The following is a 21,163-nucleotide window of genomic DNA, read 5'->3' as shown; positions in this document are numbered from 1 at the left end:
CGGAAGGGGTCACATATGGGTAGAGTCAGAGCCTGAGGAACAACCTGGTAGGGTTTCGGCCCACAGGTGGCCGACTCCCCAAATCTGATGTAAGCTCAGGTTTTGGGATCTTCCTTCGACCGTCCCTTAACATATTTTTTTAACTAGCATAAGGCTTACTATGAATAAATAAGTAAATTAAATCGCGGTCTGCGTGACGCAAAGAATGCCCTCGCGTAGGTCCGTCCCGAGACTTTCGGGTCTCCACTTTTCGCGCTCCCGCGGCACCCGCACGGGGGCCTGGCCCTTTAAGTCCGCGCGCGAGGCCCCGCCTCCGGCCCGGCGCCCCGCCCCGCCCGCTGGGAGTCCGCCGCCGCCGCTCGGCCTGACGCGCGCCCCGCCTTCCCCAGCTGCGCACCCTCGGTCCAGCTGTGCGCGCACGTCGGGAGTCCCAGCCATGTCAGCCGAGAGAGAGGTAGCCGAAGCGGCCACCGTGGTGGCAGCGGCCGAGGCAGGAGCCGGAGAAGACGCCTCTTCGCAGCCTTCGAACGCTGAACCAGCCAGCGATGCCCAGCCGCCCGCGGTCTCCGAGGGGGCCGCGGCCGCGTCGCCGCCGCCGCTGCGCTGCCTGGTGCTCACCGGCTTCGGCGGCTACGACAAGGTGAAGCTGCAGAGCCGACCGGCTGCGCCCCCGGCCCCCGGGCCTGACCAGCTGACGCTGCGCGTCCGGGCCTGCGGGCTCAACTTCGCCGACCTGATGGTCCGGCAGGGGCTATACGACCGGCTGCCGCCGCTGCCCGTCACTCCGGGCATGGAGGGCGCGGGCGTCGTGATCGCCGTGGGCGAGGGAGTCACCGACCGCAAGGTGAGTGAGCGGGCCAGCGCAGGACCGGACGGGGAGAGGCTGCTCAGGCCGCGGGGCAGTGGGGCACGAGTGGGCGGGCGCAGGGGGGTGTGGCAGGGCGGGCGAAATTGGCACGAGCCCGGCTAGACGGGCATGGAAGGCGTGGGAGAAGAGCCTGTGTTCTGAGGCTTCTGGGGAACTGGATTTATATTTAAAGGTGGTGGTGGGAGGGTGAAGATAGAGTTATCTCCCCCTCCCCGACCATTTTTAATTGTGGCCGCCGCCCAGAAGCGGCGGTGGGGGGGGAAAACAATAAGGCGCCCGCGCGCATGCGCACAATGCGCCCCCCCACACACACCCCCCGCCCTACCCCGGTAAAACCACACCTGTACCCCTGCCCACCAATCACTCCCCGGGTAATTGTGGTCTGTGACCCTGAGTGACGATTAGTGCCTCTTTCCCCGAGGGAGCTGGAGCTATGTAGTCGGGGTTGGGCGGGGGCGCATGGCCGAGCCAGAGCCCTAGTCACATGCAGCCCCGTGGTCTGTGGGGGTGTGAGGCGCCGCTCTCAGAGCAGGACCGAGGAGACGAGGCACACCCATCATGGAGGAGAGGGAGCCTGCCACCCGCCCCCCACCCACCCCACCGGCCTTACACTACCGTCTGATCTTGGGGTGGAAGAGAGCGAGATTGGGTCCTTGGATCTTTGTCTTGGGCTCTCTGTCTCCCGTGACTGCAATATCTCCTCCTCCAGTGACTCAGCCAGCGGGCCACGACCCAGGGCTGCCTTTGGGAACGTTTGGGCGGAACGTACCTCTGCCCTCTTCACAGAGGACTTTCAGAACCCCTGGCGCTGCCCATTTGGACTGGGGTAGGGGGTGTGGCACCGGGAGCAGGTTAGCCCAGCTCTGCCCGTCTCTTTCTCCTTTTCGTTTATCGTTAATCTTGGGCACAACCCCGGACACCAGAGAGTTCCAAGTGACCAACTTTTTGAGCGACCTGGGGTGAGGGCTTCCCACCTCGTTTGTTTAGGGGTTTCTTTTCAAATCAAGCCCCTGCAAGAGTCCCCTTAGACGCAGCCTTCCTCTTGCTGGTCCTGCCAGTCCCAGATCCCAGAGCTGGAATTCTTGGATTTATTGTACGTGAAAACATGTCCTCCTTAAAGGGCTTCTCCCTGGATCCAGCTCTGACCCCACCCTTTCCACTGGCTTCTAAATAATCCCACTCTTGAGAAGGTGCTAAGAGGAATTTTTTTTTTTCTTTTTTTGGTGGAGGAGTCCTAGTTCACATTACTGCTGAAGGCCACCCACCTAACCTCCCCTCCCCTCACTTTCCGCTTGGTAAATACAGGATATCCTGTCCAGAGCAAGAATCTGATGTAAGAGGCTGGATTCTGTGGGGAGAGCCCTCCCTCCCTCCTGATATCTGGGCTGCGGGGGGACCATGACCATGCCCTCTGGTGGGCCGAGGGGTGAGCATTAGCCCGGATAAGCGAGCCTTGTTCTGGGCCAGACCTGGAACTGGCCACAACCTGGACTGACCACTGTACTTTTCCCAGCTCTGCTGGGTTATTTCCAAGTCTGCGGGTACTGAGTCCTGGGGTGAAATGCTTCCGTTCCCCAGACCTCACCTCGGGCCAGTGCTTGTAGGGGAAGATCCCAGCCTGCCCTCAGTGCTCCTTATCAGTGGAGTGCGGGGGCTTGAGAACATGAAAAAGGAAGTGTGTTGGAGTCCCATCCCCCTTCCCCATGGATTCCCAAGTCTGGGTAACATACAGAATTCCCATCATTCCTGGCAGGGACCAAGACAGACCGGGATTGTCCTGGAACAGCACCCACACCTCCCTCTCCATGCTCTTCAGAGAGCTAGGAGAGACCTTCCTTTCTCCTGAGCCTGCCCCCTTTCCCGTGTCCTTCCGTTGACCCCAGTTGCTAAGCTGGAGGGAAAGGTTCTGTTTTCTTTGCCCACTTTCCCTCCTGCAAGGACGCTCTCGTGCAGGTGGCTGAGTCTGGGGGGAATTGCCTCTTCCTCGTGTGTGGGACTGTGTGGCTCTCCTTGTTCATCACCTCTCCCCCATCTCTGGGTTAAGGTGTTTTCTGGGCCCCCAGAGCTGGCTCAAATGCTTCTCCTGAGGTGACAGCACCCAGCCCCAAATGCTCAGAGACCTTTCTCTTCATTTTGGTATGGCCCTCATCACATCCTGTCTTCTTCCTTCAGTTATTGGATTGGTGACCTCTCCTTGCTATTGGTGTTGTCATTATTGTAATTATTATTAGCTAACACTACTAAGTGCTTACTATGTGCCAGACATTGGGCTAAAAAATCACTGAATGATTTTTTTTGCTACTTAATCCTCATAACTGCTCTATTTTACATAGGCAAACTGGGGCTCAAAAAGGTTAAATAATTTTTATTTGCCCAAGCTCACACTATCAGTAAACAGTGGAGCCCTTTTGTTTTTTAAATTCTTTTTTAAAGATTTTATTTTTCCTTTTTCTCCCCAAAGCCCCCCCAGTACATAGTTGTGTATTTTTAGTTGTAGGTCCTTCTAGTTGTGGCATGTGGGATGCCGCCTCAGCGTGGCTTGATGAGCGGTGCCATGTCTGCGCCCAGGATTCGAACTGGGCTGCCAAAGTGGAGCGCGTGAACTTAACCACTTGGCCATGGGGCCGGCCCCCTGGAGCCCATTTTTAACCAAAGCAGTTTGATCTCCTCCACAGTACTTCATGCTACCCTAACTGTTAGCTTCTTGCATTCAGAGATTTTACACAATAGTGAAGTGTAAGAGCTGTAAAATGGAGATAAGGATAGTATCTACCTCAAAGAGCTGATGCAGGGGCCGGCCCGGTGGCGCAGTGGTTAAGTTCGCACATTCCGTTTCTCGGTGGCCTGCGGTTCTCCGGTTCAGATCCCGGGTGTGGACATGGCACCGCTTGGCAAAAGCCATGCTGTGGTAGGCGTCCCACGTATAAAGTAGAGGAAGATGGGCATGGATGTTAACTCAGGGCTAATCTTCCTCAAAAAAAAAAAAAGAGCTGATGTAAAGATTAACAGAGCATTTATATTAGGGCCTAGCACTCAGTAAAGGTAAGTGGTTATTGTTTTTGATGATATTAATATTATTATTACAATGACTGCTGCTGTTGCTCTCTACTGCTACTTCATTGCTAGGAAGAGGGCCTTGTATGTAGTGGAAAGTTCTAAATCGCCAGTGGGTGAATGAATGAGTGACTGAATGATGCTCTTCTTCCATTCTTCAAGGTAGGGGACCGGGTGATGGTGTTGATCCGGTCAGGCATGTGGCAGGAGGTGGTGACTGTGTCCTCCGCCCAGACCTTCCTGATGCCTGAGGCCATGACCTTTGAGGAAGCCGCTGCCTTGTTGGTCAATTACATCACAGCCTACATGGTCCTCTTTGACTTTGGCAACCTACGGCCTGGCCACAGCGTCTTAGTACACATGGCTGCAGGTGACAAGCCCTCTCCCTTTATCCCCCCTCCTTACCCCACCCAGATTTCCTTCCAGCCCTCTCCTTGCAGCCTGTCTGGACTGTTGTCATGGCAACACCAGGCTGCCGGGGCCTATGGCACCCAGAGGCCTCTGCAGTATTGTTGCCTTGGTAACATTCAGGCACCAGGTCCAGTCTGGTGTGCTATCTACAGCAACGTGGCCTTGCCCAGCACCCCCCTCCTTGCCAGCCACCCTCCCTCCAATTCTTAATCATGGACGTTGGACATGGGATGAGGGGAGAAAGCCCAAAATGAGCCCAAACAAAATGAAAGTGATGGTCTGGGTCCTTGAGAGGCAAGAATGGAGAGTAGTGGCTGGGTGACTCCATATGCACTCTTTATGAAAATGTCTTGCTGCAGGGGGTGTGGGTATGGCTGCCGTGCAGCTGTGCCGCACAGTGGAGAATGTGACAGTGTTTGGAACAGCCTCGGCCAGCAAGCACGAGGTGCTGAAGGCGAATGGGGTCACACACCCCATCGACTACCACACGACTGACTACGCGGATGAGATCAAGAAGATCTCCCCCAAAGGTGCAGTCAGGGTATGGGAAGGGGTAGGATGGCACGGGACAGGGAAGGGGTCTCCAGATCTGTGGATTCAAATGCTGTTTCTGGTCCCCCTACTCTGTGACAGGAGTGGACATTGTCATGGATCCTCTGGGTGGATCAGATACTGCCAAGGGCTACAACCTCCTCAAACCCATGGGCAAAATGGTCACCTATGGTGAGTCACTGGGCCGGGGATGGAGGGGCGAGTGGGGCGAAGCAGCGTGGGTCTGAGGGGTGGGCTGTAGGGGCCCAGAGCTTTGAAATGAAGAGGGAGCAGGGACTCAGGTATTCTGGAGGGAGCAGCGGGGTTAGGATGGTCCTGGCTGTTGCATTCAGATGGCTGTTTCCTGGGCGCAGCTACTGGCATTCTCTCACAAATTTTCATGCGAGTCGTAGTAAATTCTGTGCCCTTTCTATGCTCCTGTTTGGGGATAATTCCTGATACAAAATCAACCAGTTTGCCTTCCTCTGTCCTACCCTCCTGGGCTTCTTGGGCAAGCTGCATTTTCATTTAAAAAACAATTTCACTCAAAAAGTGAACAAATAAATAAAGATTAGAGCAATTTCTTAGTCAGCTGGAGTCCATCGGGGCCTGGTGGCCCACACCGGGTGGATTATCCTGGCACTCCCTGGTGCTTGTGTGGCTAATGGTAATGGGCCCACAAGGGACAGACAGGCGCAGATCCAGACACATGGGGATGTGCCTGGCACCTGGATTCACAGGCCGTGACTCCTCGTCCCTCAGGAATGGCCAACTTGCTGACGGGCCCCAAGCGGAACCTGATGGCCCTGGCACGCACGTGGTGGAATCAGTTCAGCGTGACAGCTCTGCAGCTGCTGCCGGCCAACCGAGCTGTGTGCGGCTTCCACCTGGGCTACCTGGAGGGTGAGGTGGAGCTGGTCAAGGGTGTGGTGGCCCGCCTCCTGGCTCTCTACAGCGAGGGCCGCATCAAACCCCACATTGACTCCGTGTGGCCCTTCGAGAAGGTGAGTGTGATGGCTCTGCAGGGAGGGCCTGGGCAGAACCCCTGAAGGCTGGGGTCTCAGAGGTAGGATTCATGGGAAGAGGAGGGCTCACTCCTTTAGCCTGGCTCTTTGGAGGGGCTGGATGGCACTGGGAGCAGGGTCTTGTCTTCCTCTCCAGGTGGCGGATGCCATGAGGCAGATACAGGAGAAGAAGAATGTGGGCAAAGTCATCCTGGTGCCTGGACCAGAGAAGGAAAACTAGGGTGGGGGCTGGGAGACCTCAGACCCAGGAAGAGAGAAGCTGGGAAGCCACGTTCTGTTGGCCCCCAGTCTCTCGCATTTCATCCTCTGTCATAATGCTCTGCCCTCTCTCCCCACGAGGTCTCCGTGGTGATGACCTCTCCCCTGCCCTGTTCTTTCTCTTTAGTCAGGGCTGCCCCCTCCCTTCCACCTGCCCTCTGAAGAGGTTGGGAAGTGACCACTTGGATGTCTGGGCCCTGCCAAGGGGATAGGGAGGGTCAGAGTGAGGCTGGCTGCTTCCTGCCCCCACCCTTTCCCCGGGCCTGCTGTGCTGCTTTTGTGCCAAGGTCAGCCAATCCCTTCCCGTCCTATTCTGTGTGCTTCCGCCTCTGCCTCATCTCTCCTCCTGCCCTTGCCCCACCACCTCCCCAAAGAATTGAAATGTCAGCTCAGGATGTGGGGCCAATTTGTGTGAGTCCAGCATGTCTGAGTCTCGCCCTAGTGTCCCTTCAACCTGGGCTAACCAGCGCCCACCTCTGAACTCTGTTGCCTCGTTGCATGGCCTCGTCCTCCATCCCTAGATTCTTAAGCACAACTGGGCTTCTTCCACCTCCAGGTTTTCTGCCACTCCTAACCAAGGTTGCCTCTTAGAACAAGGGCAGGAATCAGACCTTCTCTGCTAGGTCACGGCCCTGTGGGAGGGACACGAAGCCCCCCTACCCTTCACTGAGTTCTCTGAATTTGTTCTCAGTGCCTTAGCAATGGAAAACCTGTGCTTGTATATGTGTGGGGGGGAGTCTCTGTCTCGGACCTCCTTCTCCACCCTTGTACTCCCCAGTGCCTTCCTTGTTCTGGTGGAGCTGGGATTTTGCTCCCCCCCCCCAGTCCCACAACACTGCCAAAAATCTGTGTGTGTGCCAGTGGGTGGGGGGCCAGCCCTAGCCTCCCGGGGTCTGTGCTATGTCCTGTCCCTGGGGCTGTCATTTCTCTATGGTGGCTGAGGAGAAAGAGGCTGGGAAGCTTTCTCAGCCTTGCAGATAAGTGTGGCATTTACCAGCTAGAGCTCTGAGAGGCAATGCTGTCTGTTTCTTGTTCTGGGACCAAAGTAAAAATCAAAGCACATTCCCCATGTAGTCAGGGGAGGCCCACTGCCTTCTCATAGCAGGGAGGCAGCTTTTCAAACTCGGCCCTGAACTTTGTTTACATGGGTGGGGAGATGGAGCAGGGGAGTCAACGGGGTAGAGTAGGACCTGGGCCACTGGAACCAAAGTGGGGACTTCCTAGGGTAGGGGTGTAACTCCCTCTGCTCTCTGAGCTAGAATTAGGGAGGGTTATTGCCATTGTCAGTGGGAGGTGCGGGAGGGGCTCATCTTCATGAGGCCTACCCAAGTGAAATGCAATTTCTGCTTTTGTGTACCCCACCCCATTACCGAAGCTGCCTTTGTGTTTGTGTCAATAAAAAGCCAAACCCTGGGTCCTGGATGTTGCCTCTGAGAGTGGAGGGGAAAGTGAGCTCATGGAAGGACAGTGCTGATAGTGGAAGGGTAAGGTTTCTTCTCTCCCCCAAGCCTTCCGTGCCCAAATCAAGTTTCCTTTCATGGACTGAAATGAGGAAGAAGATCATGCCAAGCAGGCACTTTTACTGTTCCTGGGCAGCGTTTCACAATTCATTATCCCTGCCCGCTGTTGACTAGCACAGTCTCTCTCGTACACATGCACCCAACCCCAGCCCGGTTTGAGAACCTTGGCAGAGGGGTGGGGGTGTTGAGAAGGGTAGGCTCCTAGCCCGACTCAGCAGTGAAGACCGCCAGGCCCCGCTGTCCCTGGGGCACAACTGTCAGGGCCTCTACCTCTCCACCCCCGCGGGTGGGCTTCTGGAAGTGAATCTCCAGGATATCATGCAGCTCCGGGCCATCCAGGACGTCAGGAATGTTGAGCACCAGCACCGACTGGGGCACTGGCTGGGACCTGATCTAGAAAAGGAGCCGGGAGATGGGCAAAGGCTGATGAGAGTCGGGCTAGGGGCAAAGGTTGGGGCAGGCAGTGCCGTTGGAGCAAGGGAGGGGACAGGAGGCTTGGAGAGGCTGGCAGCACATAGGTCAGTGGGGTTTGGGGGCTCCAGTCCTTCCTTGGGCAAGTGTCTGGCAGGTAGGCAGGTTACCTGGCCCAGCCTCCATTCTCCACCTTCCCACTTACCTCAGCCTTCTGGATCTCCCCACTCACGTAGGGAGAGACTCTCAGAGGGAACTGTTGCCGACCCAGTGGCACTGTGAACTGGCCAATCTGGCACAGGCGCTGGGCCACTGTGGGGACAGGGAGGGGTATACCTTTAGCATCAAGGGCTCTCCTCTCCCGGGGCCTGATGCATCTGCTCTAATCTCCCTGGCAAGGCCCTTACCTCCATCCCTAGTGAAGCCCAGCATGACACCCCCTTGCAGCAGTTCCCGAGTCTCCACGTCACCACCCCCGTTCCTGGTCTTGCCAAAGAAGATTTCCAGCTTGTCTAGCAGCTCCTCCTCACTCAGCTTGAGATTGGTAGGAAACCCGCTGACCAGCACTTTCCTATCACTCATCCGGCTGGACACCTAGAAGGAGACAGGAAGGAGTGGTCCCAGGCACAGCCCCACTCTCCCACACCCAGATGCATGGTGCCCCTGCATGTCCTGGGACCCCGCCATTCTGTCACCTGGATAGTGGTCACCATGGGCAGCTCCAAGGGCTGGACCTGCACTGGCAGCCGGCACTCTTCCATGTGGACCTTATGCTCCTTTTGTCGTACCAACTGCTGGGCCACTGCGTATGGGCAGCAGGTCAGTACTGGGAAGCCTCGCAGCCTCCCTCCCAAGGCTTCCCCAAGAGCTCACCCTTGGGGTCATCAAAGGTGACCAGAGCAGAGCCTCCAGGCAGAGGGTAGCAGATCCGCAGGTTGGAAACCAAAGTCTTGGGCACTTTCCTGCCCTGCTGAGTGTGTCCTCGGAACACCAGGGGGATCTCCGGCACTGGAAGTGGGACCTGGAGGTGGGTGGGGAGGTTGATGCAGCCTTTGAGGGTGGGAGAGTCCTCCGCTCCCTCCCAGGAGGAAAGTGTCTCCAGTTCCATATGATTGATACCGAGTGCCAGGGATGAATACATTTATTGAAAGAAGAACTGGATAAATGAGTGGATGAACACAGGTCAAGTCTGTACTGGCACTTGACATACAAGATCTTGGTTTGTCCTTAGCCAAGCCTGCGAGGTAGGCAGCTCCACTTTACAGATGAGAAAACAGGTTCAAAGAGTTCAAATAACATGCTCAAAGCCACACAACAAGGAAGTGGCAGAGACAGGAGGGAAACTAAGAATTCCTCGCCTTTCTACCAGGCCACATCCCCTCTCCCAGCTTACCTTGATTTGCGGGAAGTCCCTGTGCTCCTGTCTGACCTGCTTCAGCTCCTGCAGCCTCATCTTTAGTCTGGCCTGCTCCTCCTGAAGGGCACGGAGAGCCTATTAAAGCAGAGGGGAACAACTAGATATCCACCTGCCTTTCCAGAGAATGAACGAGCCCAGGGGAAGGGGGTCTCTATTCTGGACTCTCCAGGAGCAGAGTTGATGTTCAGCCCAAGAACAACCCAGTCTCTTTCCTTTTCCCTCGGCTGGTCCTGGCCCACTCTACTCAGATGGCTGCCCTCATCTCCGTCACTCTTGAAAGGGCAGGAGCCTTTGCAGCAGCCATGGCTGGTTCATTACTGGAGACCTAGAGTTTAACAAACACTGATTGAGCTCCTGCTACAAAGTGCTAGGCACTGACAAGTGGCAGGCAAGGGTCCAGTCCTCAGGCCTGCACAAAACTACCCAAGACAGAGCATAACTCACATGACTGATTGTGGAGGACATTAGAGTTTGGAGGGACAGTCCCACGGGGGTTAAAATAACCAGGGAGGCCTCCAGTAGGAATAGTAGCTTGGAGTTGCAAAATGTCACCATTACTATTAGCTAACATTTAGTAATCACTTACTGTTTGTCAGGCACTGTGCTAAGCCCTTTAGATGAATTATATCACTCAGTTCTTGCAACAGCTCTAGGAGATACGTACCCTCTTATTCTTTTTTTTTTTTTTTAGAGATTGGCACGTGAGCCAACATCTGTTGCCGATCTTCTTTTTGTTTTCTTCTTCTTCTCCCCCAAACCCCCAGTACATAGTTGTATACTCTAGTTGCAGGTCCTTCTGGTTGTGCTATGTGGGACACCACCTCAGCATGGCCCGATGAGCGGTGCCAGTTCCGTTCCCAGGATCCGAACCAGCGAGATCCTGGACTGCCAAAGTGGAGTGCGCAAACTTAACCACTTGGCCATAGGGCCAGGCCCCTCCATCTTATTTTTATTTTTCATATGAGGGAGCTCAGAGACATTAAGTGACTTGCCCAGAAGTCATTCAGCCCTAGACAGTCTGACTGTAGCCTGGTAATCTGGGCTTTATAGAGAAGAAATCAAGCCCAGAGTAAGGGAATAATTTACCCCACATCTCCCAGCTTGTCCCTTGACTGCGCCAAGCAGCCTTTCAGGCTGAGTGTGATCTGGAGCAGATCCAGAGAGAGAGAGCTGAAAACAGGGGCAGAGAATGACACCAGGGATACGAATAAATGCACCTTTGTGGGATGCAGCAGACATTAGCTGGCGGAGCTAACCCCGTGGCTGGGAAGCCTGATAAATAAGGTCAGCTCAGAGAAGTGTGACTCACTTGGGAAGAAGGGACTCTGTCCTGGTTAGCTCTGTATCCCCAGGGTTCAGCAGAGTCCCTGGCACAAAACAGGCATTCAGTAAATGTGTGTTGAATGAAGGAGTGAAGTGAATGAATGACAGAATGGGAGCATATTACAGAGGGCATTGAAGAAATTCAGTGTGAGTTTGCTCTATTTTAAGCAGAGGAAAACCATGGCTTGACCAAATAATGCTGGTTTCTGAGTAGTGAGAAAGCTACCTCGTTCTTGTATTTCTGTAAACAAGGAGTTGCAAACTCAGTACCCCTAAGGGCCTGTTCGATGATGTCAGTGAGTCAAGGGAGCCAGTGCAGAATGATGGGGACTCTGATAAACTGGAGAGAGCATGTCCCCACTAAAGTGGCAACCTCTTCTCAGCCCTAACCAAGTTTCTACATGAGAATGTGGTTCCAGTATCCTATATCTTCCCATTTTTAAGGGAAAAATGGATTTTTCTTTGAAAAAGATGACTCAATTTAAAAAATATATGAAAAATGAAATATATTTTCGGGCTGGATTCAGTCCTGTCCATCCTCTTTTTACTTCTGCTTTAAGTCTTGATCTAATTATACATAACTGTTTGAAAATCTAGTCATTGGCAATGCTATTTAATAAACAGCTTCATACAAATAAATAATAGCTTCACAAAGAGAGTTTTTCAAAGAACCATTCAAGCAGGGGAGTTTGGATTTGATGTCAGTAGGAAACGGGGAACTAGTGAAGATTTATGAAAGGGGGAGTGAAATGATGGATGTGGGTTTAAAATCTTGGGGCCGGCCGGGTGGCATAGTGGTTAAGTTTGCATGCTCCACTTGGGCAGCCCTGGGGTTCACAGGTTTGGATCCCAGGCACAGACCCACACACCACTCATCAAGCCATGCTGTGGTGGTGTCCCACATATAAAAGCGGAAGACTGGCACAGATGTTAGCTCAGTGACAATCATCCTCAAGCAAAAAGAGGAAGATTGGCAACAGATGTTAGCTCAGGGCTAATCTTCCTCACCAGAAAAAATAAATAAATAAAGAGGTCAATCTGGCAATGATGGCAGGATGAACTGGAGCAGTGGGAATGGTGGCATGAGGAAAACAATCCCAGACTCCAAGGTTCTAGTTCCCACCAATGTGACAGGAGCTGACCTGGGCCTCTGGCTGCTGGCATGTACGCATGAGCACAGGTCGTGAGGAAAAGCCCCAGACTCTGTGGATGTTTGTGTTAAGGAGACAAGGGGAACAAAGTGGAGAGATGATGCCAAGGCTGGAGATCTGGGTGTTCCAGGGTCTGGTATAATGCCATTGACCCATCAGGCAAGGGGAGAGAGCCAGTGGTGACTGAGGGCCTGTGAAGTGCCAGGCACAGTTGGACTCCATCTCATTTCAGTATCACAAAACTGCCTCCTGTCTCCAACTCCCAACTGAAACTTCTCTCTTATAGGATCCTCTTAAGGACAACACAGGCTGATTGTAGTCACTTACAGGAATTCAACTATACACGCTATTTATTTACATAACGTGATAACATGTCTCTAAAGGCAAGCCAATGGCTATCTGGTACTCAAGTGAAAAAAATTGCGATTCCTTCTACATTGAACTCATTGAGAGGCTGTAGATTCCGGACACTTAGGGGTGAGTTAATGATTTAAGGTTAATTTTGACTACATACATTCTTCTGCCTTACTTGCCAAGTTCAGAACCCAACCATAAGATAAAATTTCATGCTATCTGTGCTCATCAGAGGAGCACTGGGAGGCAGTTGAACATACTGGTTAAGAGCACAAACTCTGGAGCCAGCCCTGCTGACCTAGCTGTTAAAGTTGGTGTGCTCCACTTTGGTAGCCCAGGTTTTTTCCCGGGGGTGCGGAACCTCACCATTCATCTGTCAGTAGCTGTGTTGTGGCAGCGGCTCACATAGAAGAACCAAAAGTACTTACAACTATACACAACTATGTACTGGGGGCTTGGGGGGGAAAAAGGAGAGGGGAAAAAAAAAAAGGAGGAAGATTGGCAACAGATGTTAGCTTAGGGCAAATCTTCCCCTGCAAAATAAAAAAAGCACAAACTCTGGGGCCAAACCTCCAAGGCTCCTCTTGCTACTGCAAGACAATGGGCAAGTTATTTAACTCTCTGTACCTTGGTTTCCTCATCTGTAAAATGGGCATAATAGTGATTTCCACCTATGTGTAATTTTGTTTGGAACAGTGGTGCCTGGCTCCTAATAAGTACTATGTTAAATATTTTCTATTTTAATAATCTCCATTTTATAGATGAGGAACCCGAGGTTTGTCAAAGTTAACTAATGGGCCAAGGTAAGTGAAACCCAAGGCCACTGAAGACACAAAGGGTCAGGGACAGGACTTGGTGGACAGAACTCTGGGTTAGAGCAGCACGTGGTCATGGTCGAAGCCAAGAGGATGGAAGAGCTCTTTGAGGGACAGAGCCTTAAAAATCTAATCTTTGAAGATACCTAGTAAGGCTCAGGAGAGACAAAGGAATGCAGAGGAGAAAAAGGAGGCATGGCCAGGGGTAAGCAGGGCCAGGGCTAGGACTGGGTAGTGTCGGAGACACAGAGGAGGGGGAAGGATGAAATGGAGCTGCAAGAAAAAGAGGGCTACAAGAAGTCCACTGGCTCACTGCTCTCTTGCTTACTCATTCACTCATTCAACAATTAGCAACTGAGCATCTATCATGTGCCGGGCTCTGGGGACACAGCGATGGACAAAACAGACAAAATTTCCTTGTGGAGTTTACCTTCTAGGGGATGAGCCAGACAATAAACAGAGTAAGTAAAATCTACAGTATGTTAGTGATAAGTGTTATGGATAAAAACAAAGTGGGGAAGGGAGGACAGAGAATTTTGGAATACAGTTTTAAATGTGGTGATCAGCGTGGGCCTCGCTGAGATGATATTTGATCATATACTTGAAGGAGAAGAAGGAGCAAGCCACGTGTACATGTAGGGGAAAGTTCTATGCAGAGGGAATAGCAAGCGCAAATGCCCTGTGGTAGGAGTTTGTCAGGTCTATTTGAGAAAAAGCAAGGAGGCCAATGTGGTTGGAGCAGAGGGAGTGAGGGGAGAGTGACTGGAGATGAAGTCGCAGAGGAAACTGGGTCTGATCATGCAGGGCCTTTGAGAGGACGTGAGGTGGAAAGCCATACGCAGGCTTAAATGTTAACAGGATTACTTGGTTGTTGTGTGAATAGACTGATGTGGGGAAAGGGCACAAGCAGGAGACCACTTAGGAGGCTTTGACAGTGTCCAGGTGATCAATGTTGGTGGCTTGGACCAGGTAGTAGCAGAGGAGGAGGTGAGGAGCAGTCAAGTCTAGATTGATTGAAGTTGCTGATGGATCAGAAATAGAGTATGGAAGACAGAGAGGAGTCTGAGATGACTCTAAGCTTTTTGGCCTGAGTAAAAGCAGGGGAAAGGAGCCATTCGCTGAGATGGGGAAGACTGTGGGTGGAAGAGATTTGGGGCAAGAAATTAGGCATTTATTTTGAACATGTTAGGTATGAAGTCCCTATTTGACATCCCAGTTAGAGACAGAGTGGTAGTTGCCTCTACCGATCTAACATTCAGGGACGAGGTCCGGGCCTGGAAGATAAATTTGGGAATTATCCATGCAGAAGAGATAAAGTCATAAAACTAAAAGGAATCACAAAAAAGTCACAAAACTAAATGAGATCAATAAGGGAGTGGGTATGGAGAGAGAGAGAGGTCCAAGGGCTGATTTCTGGGACATCCAACACTAAGGGGTCAGGGAACATGAAAGCAGCAGCCAAGGAGAATGCAGAGTGGCTAGTGAACCTGGAGGAGAGCAGGAGTGTGAACGCATTTCAAGGAGGGGGACCCAGCAGCTGTGCCAAATGCTGCTAACAGGCCCACTAAGATGAGGAATGAGAATTACCACTGAGACTGAGCAACAAAGTCCTCCTTATCATAAGGAAATGGTCAGAAGTTGATATACAAAGATTATTATTGTGGCTTTGTTTACAACAGAGACAAGAAATCTACATGTCCAACAAGAGAACAGCTAAATACATAGAAAATATTAGGTAGCAATTAAAGGACATTATTGAAGAACATTTAACGACATGGAGATGTGCTCATAAGCCAAAAAGGCACATTATAAAAGTGTATATAAAGTATGATCCCTATTCTGTTGATTTAAAAAGTTTTAATTCCTAAGGATATTTATTAATGCATTAAAAAACTGGGAAGATAGCTGCCAAAATGTTATTAATAGAGGTTGTCTCTCAATAATGAATTTAGTGTGCTTTGAAAAAATAGCTTCCTGAACCCACCTTCCTTCCTTCCTTTCTTCCTAATGTGTAAAGGCCCTGTAGGGGAGCAGTTTCAACAGAGAAGTAGGAGTGAGGTGGGCAGTGAATCAAGATAACCCTGGAGAACTGGGGTTCTGAAAAGGTTGCTAATAATATCAGGAACAAATATTACTGTGTGCTTAGTATGTGCCAAGCAGTGAGCTGAATTTTTACTGTATTCATTTATGGATTATGTAGTTTAATTCTTGCAGGTTTAAGTATCCTTCTGAAGCAGCGTTATCATCATCCCCATCTTACAGATAAGGGAATGGAGCTCTGACGTTAATCTTTAGAGGCTCATAAGTTGCCCAGGGCCACACAATTGGAGGAACCAGGATTTGGAACCAGGCAGGTTGGCTCTAGAGCCCGTGGTCTTTCTTACTGCATTTGAGGGGCAAATGAAAAATTTCCAACTGAGAAACCGAGAGGGGATGAGATTCCTTCATTCAACAGTTGTTTATTGAGTGCCTACTGCATGCCAGGCACAGTGCGAGGCAGTGGGGATCAATGGTAAACAGGCTGAATGGGGGACAGTCGTCCCTGGGCTTGGTCTAGCATGAGTAGGGGCGTTCACACATCAGGAACGGATGACGGCAGACAGGGGGAAGGTTAGCTCTTAGAGGAGCACTTCTTCCTCTGACCCTGAAGAGGGGCCAAGGTTCAGTTGAGATGGAAATATAAGGAGGGGGAGAATTTGTTTGGGAATATCGCAGGAGATAAAGCACATGTGTTAGCAATTCTTAAACTTTTAGAATTGTCATTAGAGCACTTCTTAAGCTTTTTGGGTCACCAAACCCTTTGAGTATCTAATGAAAACTATGGATTCTCTCTCCAGAAAAATGCACATTCACACAAGAATTCACCAGCTCCTGAGGTGCAGGTTATAGAATTGCTTTTGAGGCGATGGGTTAGGGGCCACACTCCACTGGGGAGAGGTAGTCTCAGCCGTGTCTCTCTCCAGACCTTCAGCAGGTCTGAGTTGGGCCGGCACAGGCTTGGCCACCAGGCCCTGAGACACCTGCAGACTCCCAGGCAAGGAGTGTTCCTCTGCCTCTCCCCACCGACCCTTCCTCACTTACCATGGGTCTGCGGTCCCGTCGGCAATAGCTGAGGCTTCAGAGCAGGGCAAAAGTGGGAGTCTACAGCAACTCAACTCTTGCTTGTGCCTTCTGAGCAGCTTTGGTCTCCCCTAGCCAGGCCTGAAATATGTTTCTGAAGGTTTGCCTGCAGGCTCTTTGCCTTCACTTTCATTTCAGGGAAATCCCTGCCCTTCCGTGACCACGTGACCACGTGACCACATGCCCCCAGCAGGTTTCCCCACCCCTGGGAGGAGTCTCCCTGATCTTTGAAGTTCTAGGACTACACCCAGCTACAAGGTCTCAGGGGAAGCTACTCCACAAGCAACTGCAAACTAAACACTGGTCCCAACCAACCACTGGATCCCAGCACAAGCCTATTGCTAGCATTTGCTTGCTTTGTTAATATTTCCCCTAGAGCCTAGAATGATGCTGGGCACACGCCGACTTAATTGAATGAGGGGCTGGCCCCGTGGCCGAGTGGTTAAGTTCCCGCGCTCTGCTGCAGGCGGCCCAGTGTTTCATTGGTTCGAATCCTGGGCACGGACATGACACTGCTCATCAAACCACGCTGAGGCAGCGTCCCACATGCCACAACTAGAAGGACCCACAACGAAGAATATACAACTATGTACTGGGGGACTTTGGGGAGAAAAAGGAAAAAAAAAATAAAAAATAAAAATAATTGAATGAGAAATGCAACTAGGACAGATAAAGCCCCTCCAAGTTCACAAGGCTGCAGTAAACAACTACAATTTATTGAGAGCTATGCTACGTGCCCAATACTGGTTCTACTTTACACAAATTAACTCCATCTTCAAGACAATCTCACAAAGTTGTTTCTATTTCTCCCATTTTACAAATTAGATTCTAAACTTCTGAGGCACTTTGGTGTAGGAATTTGCCCAAGGTCACATTGCTGAATAAAACATGTATCCAAACCGGGTTGGAACTGTTATTTGAACTTGGGCCCTGAGGCAGAGCGGAACTTGCTGAATCTTCAGAGGAAGGTTTAAATTCAGTTCCATTTGTGACTGAGTAGGCAAGGTACTTAACAGGAGTCCATCTCAAAAGAGATGCCCAGTGTTTTAAGGGTGAAGCGTGCACATGTGAAAGTACACAACACACTTGTTTCCAATATTTTCACCCAGTCCAGGATTTTTCTGCTAAGAATAACTTAGCGAGTCCCTTTCTCAACACCTCCCCACCATCCCAGATGGAAGTGTGCCAAGTGCAAGGCTTGAAAAATAAGCCTGTTTGAATCCTGGTTCCATCTAGTGACCTAGAAGCAGCTCAGCAGGAGAGCCTATTTTGTCAGTAAAACAGGGTCACAGTTAAGTATCTAAAGGTAAAATCACAGATAGGAGGTCCAAATGCCTCTCCTGCAACACACAGTGGTGACACAACCCAATGCCCAAGCCCCTCCAATCACACCCTTTCTTGCCAACCTTTGCTAGCCAGACTGTTTGGGGACCTCTCCCTGGTCCCATTAGCAATGGCTGCTCTGGGGCTCAGGACTTCATCATCGGCACCATCTTTATTATCTAGAGCAGTTCTCCAGCGTGGTCCTCAACCGAGTAGCACCATATCACCTGACAAGTTGCTAGAAATTCTGACCTGCTAAATCTCAGTCGCAGGGTGGGATGCTGGCACTCAGTGGTTAAACAAACCACTTCAGGTTAGTGGTTCTGAATCCAAAGTAGCTGGTCTTCACTGAGAGGGGCCTTTGGTTTTCACAATGGGGTGGAGGGTTCTCTATGTATGTAATGGGTCGAAGCCAAGGATGCTAAACAATGCTACACCTAAAGCTGTCAAGAGCAGCCATTCTGGGGAAACAGTTCAGTATCACACTTTACCTATCAAGGGGCAACTGATGGGGCCGAGGACAGAAGTAGCCTCACAAAGGCAGTCAAGCCTTTTTATTTCCCCACAGCCCCTCATCCTCTACCCGGTGTCTCTCATATGAATGCTCTGCCCCAGTCAATAATACATGCAGCACGCAGACAAGGATTTTTTGTATTTTTAATGACTGAGACAAACCAGATCTAAAACCGCAGCTTCTGGAAGAACCATTTGTTCTTGCCGGTCTTGTATCTAGAGGGGAGAGGGAGAAAAAAGGACGCCAATGAAGAGAGAACAAGACAAAATTCCCTTCAGAGAGAACAGTGAAAGCATACCCCAGCATCCACTACCCAAGCCTACTTACCTCTCCTCGAACTTGACCTTGGCTTCTCGTCGGGCCTTGCGTTTAAGAGCAGGGTCTCTGAAGACATCTTTGTTGACAACAGTTTTGTCCAAGGGGATATCCACAGAGTACCTGGGGACAAGGGCAGGGAGGTAGGAGCAGCCCACAGGCTGCCTGCCAGGGCCTTCACCTTCCCCCCCAAGTACTCCTGTGACATTGGGGTGTTAGGGTCTAACTCCATAGGAGCAAACGTCAAAAGCTGTGCCAAAGTCCTGATGACATTCTCTGGAAATTTACAATTTTAACAGACTTATTTACATAGTTTCAAACCACTGAAAAACTTCACATTTCATTCTCAATTCTCCATAACTACTTTATTTTTTCTAACTAAGAACCATCACTTTATTAGATCTTTACTATGATCATGGCGGCTGGCTACCTTTCCATTTGGAGCCATTTTACTTAGTGTTGTTCAAATTCTGCCTATGCAGGGTCAGTGTCATTAGGACAACGCAAAAGCTGAGTGGCTAGCTGGCTCAGCCTCACTGCTTTCCAGCAGCTGAGAAACAGCAAATTAAGGTAAACATGCACCCTGAGTAGCAAACTTTCAAGGTGCATGCTGCTGGGTTTGGGCAATTATTGGTCAGTCTCTCTCTAATCTTGTATTTCCTTATAACTCTGTACCAAGATAGTGTATATGCTACACACTACTGTGAAAGGCCAGGAACTAAAGGGCCCAGCAGTTGAGCAGAATTAACAGGGGGAGACCTGCTTTCACTTTACCAAACATTTGTGAAAGCCTGTAATGACTATCCTCGACGGTGGAACAGTGGACGAGGGCAGGTCAGATCTTATGGCTACGTTTACTATGGCTGGACACAAATGCAACAATCTTTAATCAACACAAAGAATTTTCAGGCGAGGAGAGAGATCAAGAGCAAGCTTGAAAGAGATTTTTCAATCCTGCCTGGCCAAGTCAGGGAAGTCACTATAGAAAATGACAGGAATGTGAACAGTTCCAACACAGATTAAAGAGGCAACACTGGAAACCACAGCCACTTTATAAGTGACAAGTTGAAAACGATGTCTCTTCCCCACGCTGGAGTGGCTACAAGGTTGTCTCCCTATTCAGCAGGGCAGAAAGGAGGAAAAGAAATAGTCGCCTTCAGTCCCACGCTTGGAATGCTCACCTTGTGGGCATGAGGTGATTGTAGTTATAAACTTTCACAAAAGATTTGATCTTTGACCTCTTGGCGATTTTCTTCTTGCCCATGGCAGCTGTCACTTTGCGGGGATAGCGGTCAATTCCAGCCACTAGAGCATGGCTGTAGGGGCGGTCTGAGGTGCCATCATCAATGTTCTGAATGAGCAAGAATCACATTAGTTCTTAACTGAAGGCCTATTAAAATCTGCTAGATGCAGGGCATGTATAGAACAGCCCCACGCCTGGGTCTCCGAGACCCACTGTTATAAAAATCACAGGAAGCAGACATTCTAAGTACTACGCTAGATGCCCACAGAGTAGCAGGAGTAAGGGTGGTATTCACTCCCACCAGGAAGAATCTGGAAACATTCCAGGGAAGTAAGAGATTTAAAAGAAACAAGAGTTAACATTTACGGAATGCTTGCTATGTGCCAAGCACCGGTTCTTAGGACTTTACATCTCTTAATTTCCTCCACGATTACGCTGCCACTAAGGGACAGAGGCCCAAACTGGCTGCCTAACTCCAGAAACCAGACTCAGGTGGAGGAAGGGGAACCAAGGGTGCCCCGGTGACCCCACAACAGCCAAAAGCAAGGGCATATGCGGCCAGAGCTCACAGACCTCACAGGAGACTACGAAAGGCAGGCAGAGGGCCAACAGTGAAGGGCTATGCAGAGTGACCGCTCTGACTAAACGACGTCTCTCTGCAGAGTCCCAGCTGCAGCACTCACTACCTGTTTGACCTCAGGTGAATTACTAACACCTCCAAACCTTCTCAGTAAAGCAAGTCCCCATGGGCACTGCGAGGATCGGACCTGGCAACAGCTGGAAGGCAGCGCCAGGCACCAAGCAAGCGTTCAATCAACGGTGGCCACTGTCATGACTTAAAGCCTCTTCGGTAGAGGACGCGATATGTCAGCTGCCCAATTCAACTTACATTTGTTTTATTTTGCTTCCTCCTCTCCAAAGTTCTCACGCGCTCACGCCCCCGCCCCCACCACCCGCAATGCTCAGTGGGCCAGGCCCCTAATCTACGTCCTGAATTGCAAGCCTGCCCGCCCTCCGAAAGCGCCGGGAGGCGACGGCGCAGAGGCTCCCAAGGCTGGTACCTTCACGATGACCGCTTTGCGTCCGGAGTAGCGTCCGGCCAGGACCAGCACCACCTTCCCGGGTTTCATGAACTTGCCCATTTCTGCAGAGAGGGAGGAGAAAGGACGGCTCAGAAACCCGCAAGCGGAGGCTGTGGGCCCGGAACTTCAGGCTGCCCTCACTGCCCTCTTGGCCCAGGCCGCCCGCGGACTCTGCTGGCAGAACAGAATCCGCTACGAAGCCGCCAGAGACCGAGGAACGGAAAGCACCCGGCGCCGCCCCACAACTCGACCCTCAGGCCACGGATGGCAGCGGATTGGAAGACCCGGGACAAGCCTCTACTCACCGACAGCAACCACCAGAACCTACAGGAGAAAGGAAAGAACGGCACTTCCGCTAACCTTTCACCTCGGGAGAGGTGACCTCACTTCCGGTCCTGCCCTTTAGGCCTCGCCCCGCCTCTTGCGTG

At 51.2% G+C, this 21,163-nt stretch overlaps 3 protein-coding genes across 5 annotated transcripts; 1 reads left to right on the top strand and 2 right to left on the bottom strand.

The window, feature by feature from the left end:
- Positions 1–190: 190 nt before the first annotated feature.
- Positions 191–7,560, top strand: VAT1 (vesicle amine transport 1). Its single transcript, XM_046675671.1, has 6 exons — positions 191–844; positions 4,085–4,292; positions 4,693–4,863; positions 4,967–5,056; positions 5,627–5,868; positions 6,026–7,560. Exons 1-6 carry the CDS (start codon positions 206–208, stop codon positions 6,107–6,109), a joined length of 1,434 nt encoding a protein of 477 aa, XP_046531627.1. The 5' UTR covers positions 191–205; the 3' UTR covers positions 6,110–7,560.
- Positions 7,561–7,695: 135 nt separating this feature from the next.
- On the bottom strand, positions 7,696–16,411 carry IFI35 (interferon induced protein 35). Of its 3 annotated transcripts, none has more exons than XM_046675673.1 (7): positions 16,220–16,409; positions 9,472–9,552; positions 8,952–9,099; positions 8,774–8,880; positions 8,486–8,672; positions 8,284–8,390; positions 7,696–8,060 (listed from the first exon to the last, which is right to left on the bottom strand). In XM_046675673.1, exons 1-7 carry the CDS (start codon positions 16,220–16,222, stop codon positions 7,869–7,871), a joined length of 825 nt encoding a protein of 274 aa, XP_046531629.1. In that variant the 5' UTR covers positions 16,223–16,409; the 3' UTR covers positions 7,696–7,868. The 3 variants fall into 3 exon arrangements, with proteins under 3 accessions (XP_046531629.1, XP_046531628.1, XP_046531630.1); XM_046675672.1 differs by having other exon boundaries at positions 9,472–9,570; positions 16,220–16,407; XM_046675674.1 differs by having other exon boundaries at positions 7,873–8,055; positions 9,472–9,570; positions 16,220–16,411.
- Positions 16,412–18,224: 1,813 nt separating this feature from the next.
- On the bottom strand, positions 18,225–21,163 carry RPL27 (ribosomal protein L27). Its single transcript, XM_046674355.1, has 5 exons — positions 21,041–21,163; positions 20,715–20,797; positions 19,592–19,761; positions 18,423–18,533; positions 18,225–18,310 (listed from the first exon to the last, which is right to left on the bottom strand). Exons 2-5 carry the CDS (start codon positions 20,793–20,795, stop codon positions 18,262–18,264), a joined length of 411 nt encoding a protein of 136 aa, XP_046530311.1. The 5' UTR covers positions 20,796–20,797; positions 21,041–21,163; the 3' UTR covers positions 18,225–18,261.

The sequence above is a fragment of the Equus quagga genome, chromosome 11 (genome assembly GCF_021613505.1).
Source record: "Equus quagga isolate Etosha38 chromosome 11, UCLA_HA_Equagga_1.0, whole genome shotgun sequence".
In the NCBI taxonomy this organism is placed as follows: Eukaryota; Metazoa; Chordata; class Mammalia; order Perissodactyla; family Equidae; genus Equus; species Equus quagga.
This window is presented reverse-complemented; position numbering and strand designations above follow the sequence as displayed.

Excerpts from the sequence above, each read along its gene's own strand:
- VAT1 (XM_046675671.1), top strand. The coding sequence starts at position 206 with ATGCCCTCGCGTAGGTCCGTCCCGAGACTTTCGGGTCTCCACTTTTCG. Across the intron at positions 845-4,084 it reads AGGGAGTCACCGACCGCAAG|GTAGGGGACCGGGTGATGGT; the intron begins GTGAGTGAGCGG and ends CCATTCTTCAAG. Across the intron at positions 5,057-5,626 it reads GGGCAAAATGGTCACCTATG|GAATGGCCAACTTGCTGACG; the intron begins GTGAGTCACTGG and ends CTCGTCCCTCAG.
- IFI35 (XM_046675672.1), bottom strand. Across the intron at positions 9,100-9,471 it reads GGGACTTCCCGCAAATCAAG|GTCCCACTTCCAGTGCCGGA; the intron begins GTAAGCTGGGAG and ends ACCCACCTCCAG. Across the intron at positions 8,391-8,485 it reads GGGCTTCACTAGGGATGGAG|TGGCCCAGCGCCTGTGCCAG; the intron begins GTAAGGGCCTTG and ends CTGTCCCCACAG.
- RPL27 (XM_046674355.1), bottom strand. The coding sequence starts at position 20,795 with ATGGGCAAGTTCATGAAACCCGGGAAGGTGGTGCTGGTCCTGGCCGGA. Across the intron at positions 19,762-20,714 it reads GCAAAGCGGTCATCGTGAAG|AACATTGATGATGGCACCTC; the intron begins GTACCAGCCTTG and ends TTGCTCATTCAG. Across the intron at positions 18,311-18,422 it reads AAGGTCAAGTTCGAGGAGAG|ATACAAGACCGGCAAGAACA; the intron begins GTAAGTAGGCTT and ends TCTCCCCTCTAG.